The sequence below is a fragment of the Zonotrichia leucophrys genome, chromosome 17 (assembly GCF_028769735.1).
Source record: "Zonotrichia leucophrys gambelii isolate GWCS_2022_RI chromosome 17, RI_Zleu_2.0, whole genome shotgun sequence".
NCBI lineage: Eukaryota > Metazoa > Chordata > Aves > Passeriformes > Passerellidae > Zonotrichia > Zonotrichia leucophrys.
The window spans coordinates 4,952,439-4,967,708 of record NC_088186.1 but is presented as its reverse complement, the minus strand read 5'-3'; the positions used below and the strand labels follow the sequence as shown (position 1 = coordinate 4,967,708).

General features: G+C 59.7%; 1 protein-coding gene across 1 annotated transcript in view; it reads left to right on the top strand.

Moving 5' to 3' along the window:
* The first annotated feature begins 185 nt into the window (after positions 1–185).
* Positions 186–15,270, top strand: part of HMCN2 (hemicentin 2) — a 37,646-nt gene continuing 22,561 nt past the window's right edge. Inside the window, exons 1-28 of the mRNA XM_064727771.1 lie at positions 186–1,250; positions 2,137–2,207; positions 3,007–3,165; positions 3,309–3,431; positions 3,524–3,695; positions 4,021–4,127; positions 4,314–4,434; positions 4,527–4,799; positions 4,924–5,068; positions 5,336–5,457; positions 5,545–5,817; positions 5,895–6,036; positions 6,603–6,730; positions 7,597–7,710; positions 7,823–7,972; positions 8,549–8,743; positions 8,943–9,038; positions 9,380–9,504; positions 9,826–9,970; positions 10,079–10,191; positions 10,428–10,584; positions 10,758–10,920; positions 12,548–12,675; positions 12,783–12,891; positions 13,108–13,277; positions 13,820–13,915; positions 13,997–14,173; positions 15,140–15,259. Coding sequence (XP_064583841.1) covers positions 1,022–1,250; positions 2,137–2,207; positions 3,007–3,165; positions 3,309–3,431; positions 3,524–3,695; positions 4,021–4,127; positions 4,314–4,434; positions 4,527–4,799; positions 4,924–5,068; positions 5,336–5,457; positions 5,545–5,817; positions 5,895–6,036; positions 6,603–6,730; positions 7,597–7,710; positions 7,823–7,972; positions 8,549–8,743; positions 8,943–9,038; positions 9,380–9,504; positions 9,826–9,970; positions 10,079–10,191; positions 10,428–10,584; positions 10,758–10,920; positions 12,548–12,675; positions 12,783–12,891; positions 13,108–13,277; positions 13,820–13,915; positions 13,997–14,173; positions 15,140–15,259 — 4,123 coding nt within the window. The 5' untranslated portion in view covers positions 186–1,021. The remainder of the gene's footprint in view (positions 1,251–2,136; positions 2,208–3,006; positions 3,166–3,308; positions 3,432–3,523; positions 3,696–4,020; positions 4,128–4,313; positions 4,435–4,526; positions 4,800–4,923; positions 5,069–5,335; positions 5,458–5,544; positions 5,818–5,894; positions 6,037–6,602; positions 6,731–7,596; positions 7,711–7,822; positions 7,973–8,548; positions 8,744–8,942; positions 9,039–9,379; positions 9,505–9,825; positions 9,971–10,078; positions 10,192–10,427; positions 10,585–10,757; positions 10,921–12,547; positions 12,676–12,782; positions 12,892–13,107; positions 13,278–13,819; positions 13,916–13,996; positions 14,174–15,139; positions 15,260–15,270) is intronic.

Genomic DNA, 15,270 nt, shown 5'->3' with positions numbered 1-15,270 from the left:
GGTGTGCAAGCCCTGGTAGTGGGACTGGAGGGGAGCAAGCCACTGGCACAGCCCCAGAGGCTCAAGTGTCATTGTCCTGCTGTGAAGGGGATTTCCTTGCCTGCTCTGAGGTTGAGCTGGGGATAAAGAAATGCACAGGACGGCCCCACTGTTCTGTGTGTGGGTTTTGAGATGGGTGATCTCCAAGTGTGGGTTATGAGATGGGTGATCTCCTCCTGTGCCCGGGAGGAGCAGGGCTGCCGTGGGGGTGCAGGAGGTGCATGCCCAGCCTCACCTGGAGCCGGCGTTTGGCCGTGGCTGTGCCCTGGCTGCGCTGCGGGGGAGTTGAGCAAGAGCAGAGCATCCCAGCGGAGCCGGGTGAGCTCAGCGCTGCCTGCCCCGGCCAAGCGCTGCCTGGCCCAGCCCAGCCCCGGCCCGGCTCTGTCTGTGCTCTGCGGGGCTCTCTGCTCCCTGTCCGTGGGGTGGCTGCGTGGCTGAGCCCCCACAGAGCCCCCTCGCAGACCCCCAATCCAGGCCCCTTTGCCCAGCAAGGGGGGGTTTGGGTCCTTGGGGCTCCTTTCACAGCTGTGTCTCCCCCGCTGGGGTTTGGCAGGGTTTCCTCACAGGTGCTCAGCTGTGACCCCCGTGTCCTCCCCTAACCCCAGCAGAGCAGGGTCTCTCTGAGCCAGGCGGTCAGGGCAGCGTTTCTGACAACCCCGTGGGCTGCAGGCTCTGCTTCCCAACCCCTGTATCCCCATCCCGCTTCCCTCCAACTCCCACCCACCTCCCAAACGCGTCGCTGGCTCCAAAATTCCGCTTTTTCCTCCCTCCCTCCCTCGCTGCTCCCTGCCAGAAGCCGAGCGCTGGAGGAGCAGGTCCGCAGCTGCGGAGGGCTGGGCGTTCCCCGCCCGGGTCCCTTCGCTGTCCCCGCCGCGTGTGGCCCCCTCTCACACCGCGTCCCTCCCTCCCTGCTGCCGGACGGGCCCCGCGGCTCTGCGGGCAGAACCAGGGGCGCTCCTGACCCCTGAGCGTGTCCCCCGCCATGCCGCCCCACGGAGGGGTGTTGGTGGCTCTCTGCACGCTGCTGGCCCTCGGTGCGGCCGAGACGCCCCCAGGATGGGCCACTCTGGCCTTCGTGTTCGATGTCACCGGCTCCATGTACGACGACCTGGTGCAGGTGATGGACGGCGCCTCCCGCATCCTGGAGCGGACGCGCAGCCGGAGCACCAAACCCATCAGCAACTACGCCCTGGTGCCCTTCCATGACCCAGGTAGGTCCGGGACAGGCTGAGGGTGTGTCCTGCCATGGAGGGGCTGCGGGGAGCTGGGCTGGGTCTGTGTTTGAAGCGTGCACTTCACAAGTGCTTGCACTGCTCCTTCTCCCTGTTTTTAATGCCCTGGTGGCTGCTGTGCTGGGGATGGCACCTCAGCAGCTGGGCTGGGGCTCCTGTCCCCAAGGGATCCTGTGGGCACAGGGTGGGTTGTTTTTCTCTGTATTAAACCCGGGGGTGCTGACACTTTGTTGTGGGTGGCTCTTCCCCTTCCATCCTGCTCCAATCTCCCTGGAGTAACCATGGGGGAATTTCTGTCCAACTCCACAATGAGCTTCCAGGTCACCTCAATAAAAACACCACTTGCTAAGAGGCTTTGGTAACTTGCTGTGATACCAGAAAAATTTCTTTCTGCCCCTGCTTTTGTCCTGTTTGTGCACACCCATGTAAGGGCAGCTGGTCCCCAAAAGAGCCCTGGCCTCCTACAAGGAGAGAGGGACCCAAGCTTTATTTTCAGCTGAAACACTGAGCTGAGTGAAACCATTGGAGCCAGACAGGGAAGGAGGCAGAGGCAGTGAATTGATTCCTGCATTGCTTTGCTGGGAGCCTCCCCCAGTAGAAAAGGGCACAGGGTTTGCAGCTCACCCTGGCTGGGACCACCCAGCATGTCAGGAAAATTCCTGGGCATAGGAATAGTCTGCCAAAGCGGTCACAGTATGGGCACAGGGGCTGGTCTGCCCAAAGCCACCTCTCTGCTGGTGCCAAGCCAGCGTAGATGCTGGACCCTGAGTCTCACAGGTGCCAGGAGCACCAGCAGTGTGGGAGGTGTTGGAAGGAGCTGGTGCTGGGCTCAGGGGACTGAGTGGTGGCATCTGTGTGCTCGCAGAGGTGGGACCTGTCACCCTCACCACGGACCCCCAGCTCTTCCAGCAGCGCCTGCGGGAGCTCCATGTCCAGGTAGGCAAACCCAGCCCCAGGCTGCTCTGCCAGGCCTGGGCACTGCATGGTGGGGGGTTCTGGGGGCAATCCCTGCATCCCCCACAGGTGTGATGGGGGTTTAGGCTGAGGCAGCCTGGCTGGGGGTGGAGAGGATGGGTGATACTGGTGCTGTGCCCCAGAGTCCTGCAACAGGGCAGAGAATTCCCAGTCCACAGCTCTTATGCTGATCCCAGAAGCGTTTGCACATACTCTCCATGGAACCAAAAATCTCTTCTACAACCACTGCCTGATAATTGAGTTTTTAATTTGTGTCTTTTTTTATTATTATTTTAAATTACTTTGTCTGTTTTCTGCCAGCTGAAATGTTCTCCGGGAGCTTAATCCTGCTTTATCCATCCCCACTCTTGCCCTGCCCCCTGTGAATTGCTAAATCCTTGTGGCTTTTCCCTTCGGATGCAGCTGTTTTGGCAGGAGCTGTCACGCTGAGGCTGCAAATGCTTTCCCAGCCCTTTGGGGTGCCAAGCCCTGGGAAAGTGGGAGCTGGTGCTCTCTGAGGCTTCCCTGGGCTGGCTGGCACAGATGTGCCCACTAAAGGTATCTATGGGAAGCCAGTGGCTTCTGTGAGCATGGATCCACAGATGGGTGCTTTAATTAGTGAGGCAGGGCTGGGTCCGTGTGATCCTCAGGGTCCCTGCAGTTCCATCCCGCTGTAAAATTGGGCTGTTCCTGGCCGTGAGCATCCCCCGGGTGGATCCCGCCGGGATCTGAGCCCTGGGTGTCTCGGTGCCTGTGCCACGTCCCCGCCTGTGTCCCCCAGGGCGGGGGGGACTGCCCGGAGATGAGCGTGGGCGCCATCAGGGTGGCCGTGGAGATCTCCCATCCCGGCTCCTTCGTCTACGTCTTCTCGGATGCTCGGGCCAAGGATTACGAGCAGCAGGAGGAGCTGCTGCGGCTGCTGCAGCACAAGCAGAGCCAGGTGAGCGCCCCGGCTCCTGCGACCGCAGCGCCGCATCACTGAGACACAGCCATAAAACCCCGGGCTGGGGGAATCCTGCACCCCTCGATGTCCTGGGGTGCTGGTGATGCCAGCTGTGTCCCTGCCGTGGGTTGCTGTGGCAGGTGGTGTTTGTGCTCACCGGGGACTGCGGGGACAGGAGCCACCCCGGGTACCGCGTGTACGAGCGCATTGCCGCCACCAGCTCCGGGCAGATCTTCCACCTGGACAAGCAGCAGGTGACAGAGGTCAGTGGGGACACCTGGCCCCTTGTGCTGAGGTGAGGCTGTGCTGGCCGGGATGGGAGATCTGGGTTTAATCCTCCCCTGGCTGCCTGCAGGTGCTGAAGTGGGTGGAAGAAGCCATCCAGGCTTCCAAGGTCCACCTGCTGTCTACGGACCACGAGGATGGTGGGGAGAACACATGGCAGGTCCCCTTTGATCCCAGCCTGAAGGAGGTCACCATCTCCCTGAGTGGGCCTGCCCCAGGGATCAGGGTCCAGGATCCAGCAGGTAGGAGCTGGGAAAGGGACAACAAGGGGAGTGAGGCTTTGGCCCCCACCAAGACCTCAGGTGAGGACAAGCAGCAAGGGGTTCACAAACCTGCACTAAAACTCAAATGAAAAGGTGATGAGCTACAAAGCCCTCAGTGAACACCAGCACATCTCCCTGCTCCCCCTCCCAGGCTGGCTTTGCCTCTGCCTTTGAGGGATTTCCCTGGCTGTGAGCTGTGATGGGCTCTGCACTGCCCTGAGCCCTGAGGGAGGTGATTCCCAGCTGCTGTAGCAGCCAGGGGATGGATTGAGTTGCCCACCTGAGACATTCACTTCTGTTACAGGAAAGGTCCTGGAGAAAGGCCGAGGTCTGAAGGAGCTGCTCAGCATCCCCAACTCAGCCATGGTGGTGGCCCTGGAGCCCTACGAGCCAGGGCTGTGGCTGGTCACGGTAGGCTGCTGGCAGACTGCACATCCCCTGCCCTTCCCTGATGGATGTTTAGCTTGCCAGGCGTTTCCAGGTGTGGACTATCCCCATCCACCTCCAGCCAAGCAGTTAAAGATGTGTGAGCAGGATAAAATGGGCAGCTGCAACCTCTCCTTTCCCTGCCCTCAGTGCTTCTCAATCTGCTTCCAGACCCGGAGCAGCGGCCGCCACTCTCTGAGGATCACGGGCATCAGCAATGTCAATTTTCAAGCCAGCTTCTCCACGCAGCCGGAGTTTGACGCCATCCAGCGCGGAGAGCGGCCGGTGCAGGGTGAGGGTGGTGCTGCCCGGGGCCTGGGTGCCGCATTTGGGCGATTTGCAGCCGGGAATGTGGTTGGTGTTTTTTTCCCTCTCCCTTTCCAGGTCTGCCCATCTCTGTGCTGGTGAACTGCAGCGGTCTGAGGCCGCCTGGGCGCCTGCAGGAGATCGAGCTGTTCAACACCTCGGGCCACGTCCTGCTCTCGCTGCCCGTGCAGCCGCTCCTCAACTCCTCCTCTGGCTCCAGCGCGCAGCTCTGGGTGGGATCGCCGCTCTGGGTGCCCCCGGGGGACTTTCTGCTGAAGGTGAAGGGTGAGGATGGCCAGGGCCACCCCCTGCACCGCCTCTCAGGGGTCACCTACACCAGCGTGGTCCCCGGTGAGTGCAGCCCGCGGGTGCTGAGCAGGGAGCAGAGGTTGCTGCGCTGCCTCTGCTGTGGTTTCTCCTTGGTCATCCTGCTTCCAAGGGTGCTGTACATCTGCACATCCCCAAACCCTTCCAGGACTGCCCAAAGTGAACATCTCCAGCAATATCCAGGCTTACAGCCGGGAGCCACAGCTCATCTCCTGCTCTGCACGGAGTGAGATCCCTTTCCAGCTGCAGCTCAGCCGCGGCAGGAGGAAGCTTGGGGAGGAGCAGCTCTTCAGGTGAGCCTCTGGTATGGCCCAGTGAGCCCCAGGAGGGTCCCATGTGGGTCCCTGAGCTGTGACCCTGAGGGGGTGCTGTGTGCTGGGTGAGTGCCTTCAGGTTCTGAGCATCCCAAGAGGAAAATCCCAAGGGACAGATCTGCAGCAAGTGGGATTGCACCTCTGCCTGACTCAGATGGAAAAAAGCCCCAGGGAGTAGGACTAGGATGGTGGCACTGCAGTCCCAAGGTGGGAGTGATCCATATTTCCTTCTCTCCCTTTTTGCAGGATTTCAGGGAACATCAGCTGGTTGATCCCTGCAGTGTCTGAGGGTGATGAAGGCTTTTACGAGTGCACGGCCACGAGCAAGGTCGGCGTGTCCCGGGCCCGTGCCTACCTCTCTGTCTCAGGTGGGGGCTGCTTGTGCCAAGCCTTGGAGCCCTTCCCATAGCTGGGCACAGGCTCCTTTCACCCAGGCATCCATCCCCTGTTTGCAGAGCCACCACCACGTCTCATCGCCCTGGGCAACATCACGGCTTCACCAGGCCAGGACGTGGTGATGTCCTGCGTGGTGCTGGGGGACGTGCCCTACAACCTGACCTGGAGCTGGGATGGGAAGGTGGCACAGCCAGGGGCTGGCAGGGCCCGGCTGCTGCAGAACAGCTCCCTGGAGATCAGCCACGTGCAGCCAGGGGACGGGGGCCTGTATGAGTGCGTGGCACAGAGCGCCCATGGCACTGCCTCTGCCTCGCTGTGGCTCTTCATCCAGGGTGGGTTGTGCCCCTGTGTGGGACCCTGCCCCATGGTGATGGCACCTGGAGGCTGAGCCCTGCTCCCACCCGTGCAGAGGCGCCCTGGGTGAAGGTGGACCCCAGTCCCCAGCGTTTCAGCAGGGGCCAGGAGCTGAGGTTGAACTGCACGGCCGGGGGCCACCCCCAGCCCCAAATCACCTGGAGGCACTGGGGCTGGCCTCTGCAGCAGGATGAGAGGTAACCCTGGGGAGCCAGGAGCCTCCATGCTGGAGTCCCACAGGGATGGGGCTCCCTTGCAGGGATGTATGAGGTGAGGGAGGGAGGCCTGGGGCTGCCACAGCTCTGGGAAGAGGGAGGCATTGCAGTATCCCAGCCCCTGCTCCTGAGCTGCTTGGCATGCTGCTGGCCTTAATTTCCTATATTTATTTTTAAGCTGTCCTGCCTTATCCAGGTCACTGTCCCCACTTTGCACACCTGGTGTGAGCTCAGGTCTCAAAATACACCTTGTACTTCTCCTTAATTTCCTCTGCTTTTTCCCTTTCAACTCCTGCCTGTGTCAGGCTGTGAGTGCAGGGGTTCACTTTGGGGAAGGTTTTTGGGCTTTTGAGATGAAAAAGCCCAATTCTCAGTGCTTTTCCCTGCTTCAAAGCAAAGTCCTTCCCTGCAGCAGCTGGCTCTAAGTGCTGACCCACATCCACCACATGCCCAGCATGGCCTGAAACCTGCTCATTTATATCCACACATTTTCCATCATCCCTGTTTCCACAGGGCTCGTTTCTCCCTTTCTCTCCCATTTGCTGCAGGGTTTTCAGGGATGCTGAGGGTTCCCTGCACATCAGGTCTGCTGTCCCAGAGGATGCAGGGAATTACAGCTGCTATGCCAGCAGCACTCTGGGCTGGGATGAGCAAGTGGTCACCCTGGAGTTCACTGGTACTGGCGGCACACTGGGAATGGGGCTGTGTGTGATGGAGAGAATTGGGGTCAGCAGAACGGGAATGGGGCTGTGTGTGATGGAGGGAATTGGGGTCAGCACAGTGGGAATGGGGCTGTGTGTGATGGAGGGAATTGGGAACAGCACAGTGGGAATAGGGCTGTGTGTGATGGAGGGATTTGGGGTCAGCACATTGGGTATGGGGCTGTGTGTGATGGAGGGAATTGGGAACAGCACAGTGGGAATGGGGCTGTGTGTGATGGAGGGAATTGGGAACAGCACAATGGGAATAGGGCTGTGTGTGATGGAGGGAATTGGGAACAGCACATTGGGAATGGGGCTGTGTGTGATGGAGGGAATTGGGAACAGCACAGTGGGAATGGGGCTGTGTGTGATGGAGAGAATTGGGGTCAGCAGAACGGGAATGGGGCTATGTGTGGTGAAAGGAATTGGAGGTCAGCACAGTGGGAATGGGGCTGTGTGTGATGGAGGGATTTGGGGTCAGCACATTGGGTATGGGGCTGTGTGTGATGGAGGGAATTGGGGTCAGCACAGTGGGATTGGGGCTGTGTGTGATGGAGGGAATTGGGGTCAGCACAGTGGGAATGGGGCTGTGTGTGATGGAGGGAATTGGGGGCCAGCACAATGGGAATGGGGCTGTGTGTGATGGAGGGAATTGGGGGTCAGACAATGGGAATGGGGCTGTGTGTGATAAAGGGTGTTGGGGGACAGCACACTGGGGATGGGGCTGTGTGTTATAAAGGTGTTGGGGACTGCACCCAGGGCTCTGGGGTCCCCTTGGGCTGCATGACCCCACACCCAGAGTAGCAGAGGGTGACCCAAGTCCCCTCTCCCCACGGCACAGAGCCCCCTGCCATCCTGGCAGTGACGCCCAGCCTGAAGGTGCTGGTGGGCGAGGATGTCACCCTCGAGTGCTGGGTGTCGGGGGCACCCCCACCCCAGATCGTGTGGTACAAAGGTGAGCCCGGGGGAGGGGGGGCACTCACCGGGTCCCCTCCCCTGCCCCGCGGGGCCACCCCCGTGGCTGTGACACGGCAGGGACGCACAGGGTGTGACCGTGGCTCCGGCAGGGGAGCAGGCGGTGGCGGCGTTCCCGGCGGGCGGCCCGCGGGCCGTGCTGCGGCTGCAGGCGGTGCGGGAGGAGGACGCGGGGCTCTACGGCTGCCGGGCCCTGGGCGAGGCGGGCACGGCCTGGGACAGCACCGTGCTGCGAGTGGGATGTGAGTGTTGCTGTGGGATGTGAGTCCCGCAGCCTCTTCCACAGCTCCCCTTTGTGCCTCAGCTCCCTCTGCTGCTCCCCGAGGCTTCCCAGCAGGGAGGTGTTGGTGCCTGGCACAGGAATTCCAAGCTTTGGGAAGATGCAGGAGGCTCAGCAAGTGGGAGAAGACAAGGCAGTTGTTATTGCACGGGGACATGAGGGTTTAGGATGCAAAGTGCATTCATTGGGATTAGGCAGAGGTGGGAGCTGACTTTTGTGTGTGTGAAAACCTTTTGCTGGAGGCAGAAGGGATGAAAGAGCATGAGGAGGAGGGAAGGCTCTGCATTGAGGGCAGCAGGGTTTAAAGCAGTTAAAGATGGAAAAGTGCAAGTTATTTTGCTGAGCCAGGGGTCGATGAGTGTACCTGGAGAGGTGGAAACTGCAAAGGCTCTGACAGCTTTGGAAAAGCACCAAATGTGGCTCTTGTAACTTGTCGGGGCACCCAGCTCATTGGTTTTGCAGCCCCATCCCTTCTCCAGGTTCAGCCATGGGGATGCTGGACCTGCCTGAGCCCTTTCTCTGCTGCTCTCTCCTCCAGCTGCCCCTCACTTTCCTGAGCCCCTGGGCGACCTGGAGGTCCAGGTTGGGGACAGAGTGAGCCTGCCATGCCATGTGGAGGGATCTCCCCTGCCCCAGGTTACCTGGACTCGGCAGGATGGGAAGCCTGTGGTGGGCTGGCACGGCCCACAGGATGTTTCCAGCCAGCTGGAGACTGCCCAGCTCCTCATTGACAGTAAGAGCTGAGTGTGCATGCATTTATTTGTATTTTTAACTCGTGCAAGGTGTGCAGCAACAGCCTGCAAGAATCCAGCTCTGAGGGGTCTGTCCCCACTGGAGATGGTGCTGGGGCCGGGGAGGGTGGTCCCTGCCTTGGAGCTGGCTCAGGGCTCTCCAGCCCCACCAGGCTGAGCCTTCTCCCCTCTGTGCTCCAGGTGCCTCGCTGGATGACCAAGCCACCTACATCTGTGAAGCCCAGAACGAGTTTGGGAAGATCCAGGCAGAGGTCAAGCTCACAGTCACAGGACAGGGTTTGTGTTTCTGTGCTTTGGTCGTGAGTCCATCCCAGAGTGCTGGCAGGGCTGAGGGCAGAGAGCAGAGCAGCTGTCTCTGGTCCTGAGCTGGCCACAGTGAACACTCAGAGACCCCAGGGCAGGTTTGGGCAATGCCCTTCCAAACCCTCTTTGGCTTTGTGTGCTGCCATGGACCCACACTGCAGTGAATATCCCCAAATCCCTGGGGAGTGGCATCAGAGCTGGCTTATGCTGAGCCATGTCCCCTTGGAACAAAGGTGATCTACCTCCATTCTCCTGAGTGTTCCTGGCCAGTTTATCACTGATTAATGCTGGTTCCCTTTCCCCTCTTTGAACAGCCCCAGAAATAGCCCTTGCATCCCCCGTGGTCCGTGTGCTGCCAGGCCAGCCCGTGTCCCTGCCCTGTGTGATCCTGGCTGGGAGCCCCTTCCCTGCCCGCCGCTGGCTCAAGGATGGGCACATGGTGAGGATTCCATGCCTGCTGGGACCCTGCCTGGGTGGGTGGGCTCCTAACCCCTGGGGGGGCTTCACTGCAGGATGGCTCCCCCAAGCTGATGATGAAAGACTCCAATGGAGCATTTGTGTTGGGAAGGCAATGTGGGTTTATCTCCACATCAGGGTGTTGCTCAAGGACTCATTTGGGGAAGGCTTTTGGATTTTTAAGATTAAAAAGCCCAATTCTCAGTGCTTTTTGGTGAAAGAATCCTTTCTGGATGTGCCCCAGAGATGCAGGGATGTGCTGGTGTTTCACCCTGCCATCTGTCCTGCTCTGCCCCATGTCCAGGTAGCCCCAGGTGGCCGCTATTCCATGCGGGCTGATGGGAGCCTGCACGTGGAGCAGGCGTCCCAGGGGGATGCAGGAACCTTCACCTGTGAGGTGACAAACGCCCTGGGCTCGCACAGGCAGGACATGGCCCTGGTCATCCACGGTGAGTGACAGGGAGCTGGGTGTCCCCTCTCAGCAGTGACACAGGGCAGTGCTCTCTGTGCTGGATGTAGCCCTGGCCATGTAGGACAAGGTTTCTCTTCCTTCCCAGCTCCTCCCAGCATCGAGCCTGGCCCTGTTCTGGTCACTGCCACCGAGGGAGCTGCTGTCACCCTGCAGTGCAATGCCACCGGTGTGCCACCCCCCACTGTCACCTGGGCCAAGGTAGGGGACAGGGACAGGGGCTCTGTGCCCCTGCCAGCCCAGCTGGGGCCAGCCTTGGGTTTAGGGAATTGTGTTTGGAGGGGTGGAGCTCTCCAGCTGCCTGGGGAGGTGGCACCGAGTGCCCTGGGGAGCTGGGACCAGGGCATGGCCTGCTCTGATGTGCCCAGAGCTCTCTTCTTGCCTTTGGGATGATCATGGGAGAATCTCTGCCTTCCTCCCTTCCCTTTCCCCTGCAGGGCACAGAGCCCATTTCAGCGAGCCCACACTACCAGCTCGACCCCGATGGGACCCTCCTGATCCCTTCATCGTCCCCTGGGGACGCTGGCACCTACTTCTGCACAGCCACCAACGCAGCAGGGTTCTCCAGCAGGGAGATGCAGCTCTCCATCAGCAGTGAGTGCTCAGGACAGCTCCACTGGGGCCAGGCAGGGAGAGAGGATGACCTGGGAACACTCCTGGCTTCCTTGGAGCACCAGCCCAGGTGCCAGATGGGTTTGGAGGATGGCAAGAGGAGCAGTGAGGGCTCTGAAGTGTCCCTGCACCAGCTGTGCTCTCTCTCCATGCAGCAAAGCCCAGGATCAGCGTGAATGGATCACAGACATTGGAGCCTGTGCCCATCCTGGCAGTGCTGGGGCAGGAGACCACCCTGCCCTGCGAGGCCCAAGGGCTCCCCCCTCCCCTGGTGGTGTGGAGCCGGGAGCCCCAGCCCCTGCCCCTGGCCAGCACCAGGTAAGGAGTGCTCTGGGTGCTGGGGCCACCATCTCCTGGGGTTTTGTGTCCCTTCAGCTCCATGGAGGGACTGAGCTGCTTGGCAGGGGGATGTGAAGGGCACCCCTGGCATCCTGTGGGCAGTGCAGGAGCTGAGGCAGTGAGCAGGGCTGCATTAGCTCTGCTCTCCTTGGAGAGCACCAGGCTTTTCTTCCATGTTCCAAACATCTGGGACCGAGCAGCTGCTTCCATCGCTCATGTGCCTACCCTGGACATGGGGCTGGGAAGGAAAGGCAGCTCCAGTGCAGCTCCTCAGCCTGCTGTCTGTCTGTCTGTCTGCCTTCCTGCACATTCCTGCCTGGTGCTGTCACAAGGTCAAGGATGTGCCTGGGGATGGTGGATCCCTGTGGGAAGTGTTGGACCAGGGCCTGGTGCTTCTTGGGATGAGGTTTGGCACAAACAGAGTTGTTAGCCCAGCAGTGGCTTTGTCTGCCCTGGGATGTGGTATTTAGGCCAGTTTTGTTCCAGTAAGTGACTTCTGGGGGACAAATCAATTTGCTGATGGTGTTGAAGCTGATGACAGCCATGAGACAGTTCATGTGATTTGATGGGCAAGGGTAAACTCATATCCAACCATTCTTTGGGTTAGCTGGTGTCTTGGTCTTCCAATGCTTTCCCCAAATGTTAGCACCATGTTGGAAGGGATCCCTAAAGCCACAGGTCCTGGTCTTGGGGTTAAACACTTCTTACCTATACCTGAGGATTGCTGGGGAAGCAGGAAGGCAGCTTGGGTTTGCTCTTCTTGGGGGAGGCATTGCCTTGCTGTTCATGTCTGGTTTGCCATGGCTGCTCCTGGCTGTTCACACACCCTGTCCCCGTTTCTGCTCCCCCCATCTCAGCTGGCGTGTCCATGCTGGGTGATTGATGGAGCACACCAGGAGCGATCTGCAGCCGTGGGCTGAGATGAGGTTATGTCTGTGGAGCACAGATGGGGCTGGCAATGAGAGCATGGCCAGCTCCAGCTGCAGGGGCTGTGCTCTGGGGGGACCCTGCTCCTCCTGCATCCCCCTGGGCTCCTGTGCTGCCTCGTGCAGGGGCTGAGCAAAGGGGGTTTGACCCCATGGGCAGCTGTGCCACTGTGGTGGTGTTTGCAGGGATCCCAGGATGGGGGAAGAGATGAGAATCTTGACTCTGTTTTAGAAGGCTGATTTGTTATTTTGTGATATATGTTATATTAGAAGAAAATATATTTATACTAGAAGAATAGAAGAAAGGATTTCATCAGAAGGTTGGCAAGGAAAGGAAAAGAATGATAATAAAATTTTGTGACTAACCAGATAGTCCAAGACAGCTGGGCTGTGATTGGCCACTAATTAAAAACAACCACATGAGACTAATCAAAGATGCACCTGTTGCATTCTACAGCAGCAAATAATTATTGTTTACATTTCGTATGTGAGGCTTCTCAGCTTCTCAAGAGAAAAACCTTAGCAAAAGTATTTTTCAGTAAATAAGTTTGTGACAGTGCCACCCTCTTTGAGTGGCATGTGGCCATGGTGAGCTCTGAGCCCTCAGTCCTGCTCAGGGTTGGGTGATAGATGACATGGCTGTTTCTCCCATCCAGCTTTTCTGTTCCTTCTCCCCCAAGGTTCAGCATCCTCCCTTCAGGATCCCTGCACCTGGCTGAGCCCCAGGTGACAGACAATGGCCTCTACACCTGCACGGCCACCAACGCTGCGGGGAGCGCCTCGCTCAGCTACAGCCTGCACGTGCAAGGTTCAGACACCTTCCATTTGTGCCCATATTCCCGAAACCCCTGGCTGTGTCACATCCTTGTGCCAGGGAGGAAGGATAGGCACAGCCTGAGGTCCCCTCTCCCCCAGCTCCGCCCCAGCTGTGGATTGGTGATGGGGAAAGGCACCTGGCAGCTGTAGCCAACACCTCCCTGAGCATCCAGTGTCACACCAGGGGCATCCCCCCAGCCCAGATCCAGTGAGTGCTGCAGTGCTGAACTCCCTGTGCTCCCAGGATAGGTGGTTGGGGTGTCCCTAAGGGGGGAGGCATCCATTCCTTCTCCTTATCCCCGGTGTCCTCTGCTGGCACTGCCAGCCTCATTCCAGGGGACAAGGGGACAGCCCTTGCTGCCAGCACCCCGTTGGTGTGCAGAGACAGGGTGTGGGTGGTTGCTGCCTGTCCCCTTGCCTGCAGGTGGCTGAAGGATGGGCACCCTCTGGATGGGCAGGACGGCGTGGTGGTGTCCCAGGATGGTGGCACTCTGCTGCTCACACGAGTGGGGCTTGGCCACCAAGGGCTCTATGCCTGCCAGGGCAGCAGCTGGGCAGGGCTGGCCCAGGCAGAGGTGCAGGTTTCAGTGCATGGTGAGTGCAGGGTCTGGGGTGAGGGGTTCTCTCCATCCCGTGTGTGGGGAGGAACGTGGCTGCCCAAAGGGGTGGGAGTTCTTGGCCCAGATTTTTGGTAGGTGCTGTGTCACTGGCTTGATCCCTTGGGATCTTGTCCTTTGTCAATGAAGCTGAGAGGTGATGGCATTGGCACCACAGTAAATCCCTGAGTGGTGTTTCCTGCTGGAGGGTCCTCCCCCAGCCCCATTTCCCACCACCAGCAGGATGTGGCTCTGAAGGTGCCAGGTGAGAAACCAGGCAGGGAGCAGAGATCCCTCCCTGGGAAGAATGGATGTCTCATTGGGGCAAGGACCAAACCTCTGGCTGGTTTGGGCAGCAGTGGTGGCACCATGGGGGGATGTGTCCCCTCCCAGAGCAGGGACTGGGCTGTGCTCCCGGCTGCTGCTGTGCCAGGCCTTGGTGTGTGCCAGGAGCCCTGGGTGAGCCTGGCTGTGCCCCGGGGCCCTGCCCTGTGCTGGCTGCAGGCAGACAGAGCCGCTGACAGCGCTGCTGGGTTGCAGTGCCTCCCAACATCGAGCCCAGCGCGGTGGATCTGACCATCCCCGAGAACAGCTCAGCATCCCTGGAGTGCCTGGCCTCGGGGCTGCCCGCTCCCGGTGAGTCAATCCTGTCCTCAGCTCCTGAACCCCTGGGGCAGCAGTGCCGTTCCTCAAGCTCAGCTCCCTGCTTTCCTGCAGACATCGCCTGGTTCAAGGGGCAGGAGCGGCTCCGGGCCGGAGCGGGGCTGGCGCTGTCCGGGCATGGGAAGCGCCTGGAGCTGCCCCGAGCGCGGCTCTCCGATGCCGGCAGCTACCGCTGCGTGGCCTCCAACGCGGCCGGGCTGGCCGAGCTCCGCTACAGCCTGCGGGTCACCGGTGAGCGCAGCCGTGGGGGCTCCCCCCTGGAATACCGTGTGGGACCGGTGGGGTTGGCCCAGCCCTCAGGATGCATCCCTGGAGGATGGCTCATTTGCAATTCCACTCATACAATCCCCAGATGATATCCTGGAAAGCCATGGCCCCATGGATGGGTATTTCCAGGTCCCCATTACAGGATCACCCACCCACCCTGTCCCTTTTGCACCCCATGTGCCTGGTGACATTTCTGTCCCCCCAGACTCAGTGGTGACTCCAAGACAGGCACTGGATGCTTTTTCTCCCTCGATCCAAGCATCCCTGCATCTTCCCAGACCACTCAGCATGTCCACAGCTCTGGGGGCTGAGCCAGGCCCTGGTTTTTCCCGGGGATGCTCCAGTTGGTGGAAGTCCTGCAGGCAGGAGGCCAGGGCGTGGAGAAGATCCAGTTCTCCTGCTCTGGGCTTGTTCCTGCAATCTCTTCCCAGGGAAATGTTTGCACGTCTGCCGTCCTGGCTCGCGTGCATTGTTTGGGTTCTGCTGTTTTTGTTTTCCAAGGGTTTCTGGGTGTTGAGACTTTTCTTCTCCAAACTGATGTCCCCCATGGGAAGGAGTTACCATTTTGCAGCCAGCTGTATTTATGAGCAGCTGAGAACATCACCCGATAATGGAAAGAGTTGGGTAACCTTCCCAGTGAGCAGAGCTGCCTAATAAGGCTGTGTCTGGCCAACCTGACCTTGGCTTGTTTGTGGGATGCTTGGTCATCCTCTGCTCTTGGCCACGTGCAATTAAAAGCATCCCTCGCTTGGCTGGAGAGACAAGATTATTGTTTGCACATGGAGCCAGGGCAGGGGGATGTCACTGGGGTTTTGTGGCACCCAGCAGGGCTGCAGGGGGTGTGAATCCATCAGGATGGAGCTCCAGTGAGGAGCTGCCCTTCTCCTCTTGCCCAGTGCCATCCATGAGCTGCTCCTCTCATCCCTGCAGTGCCTCCATCGTTCTCCTCGCCAGAGCCCGAGGCCGTGTCCGTGCTGGAGGGACAACCTGTCCAGCTGTCCTGCGAGTGCCACGGGACCCCCCTGCCCACCCTGAGCTGGTGGAAGGACGGTAGGGCCCTG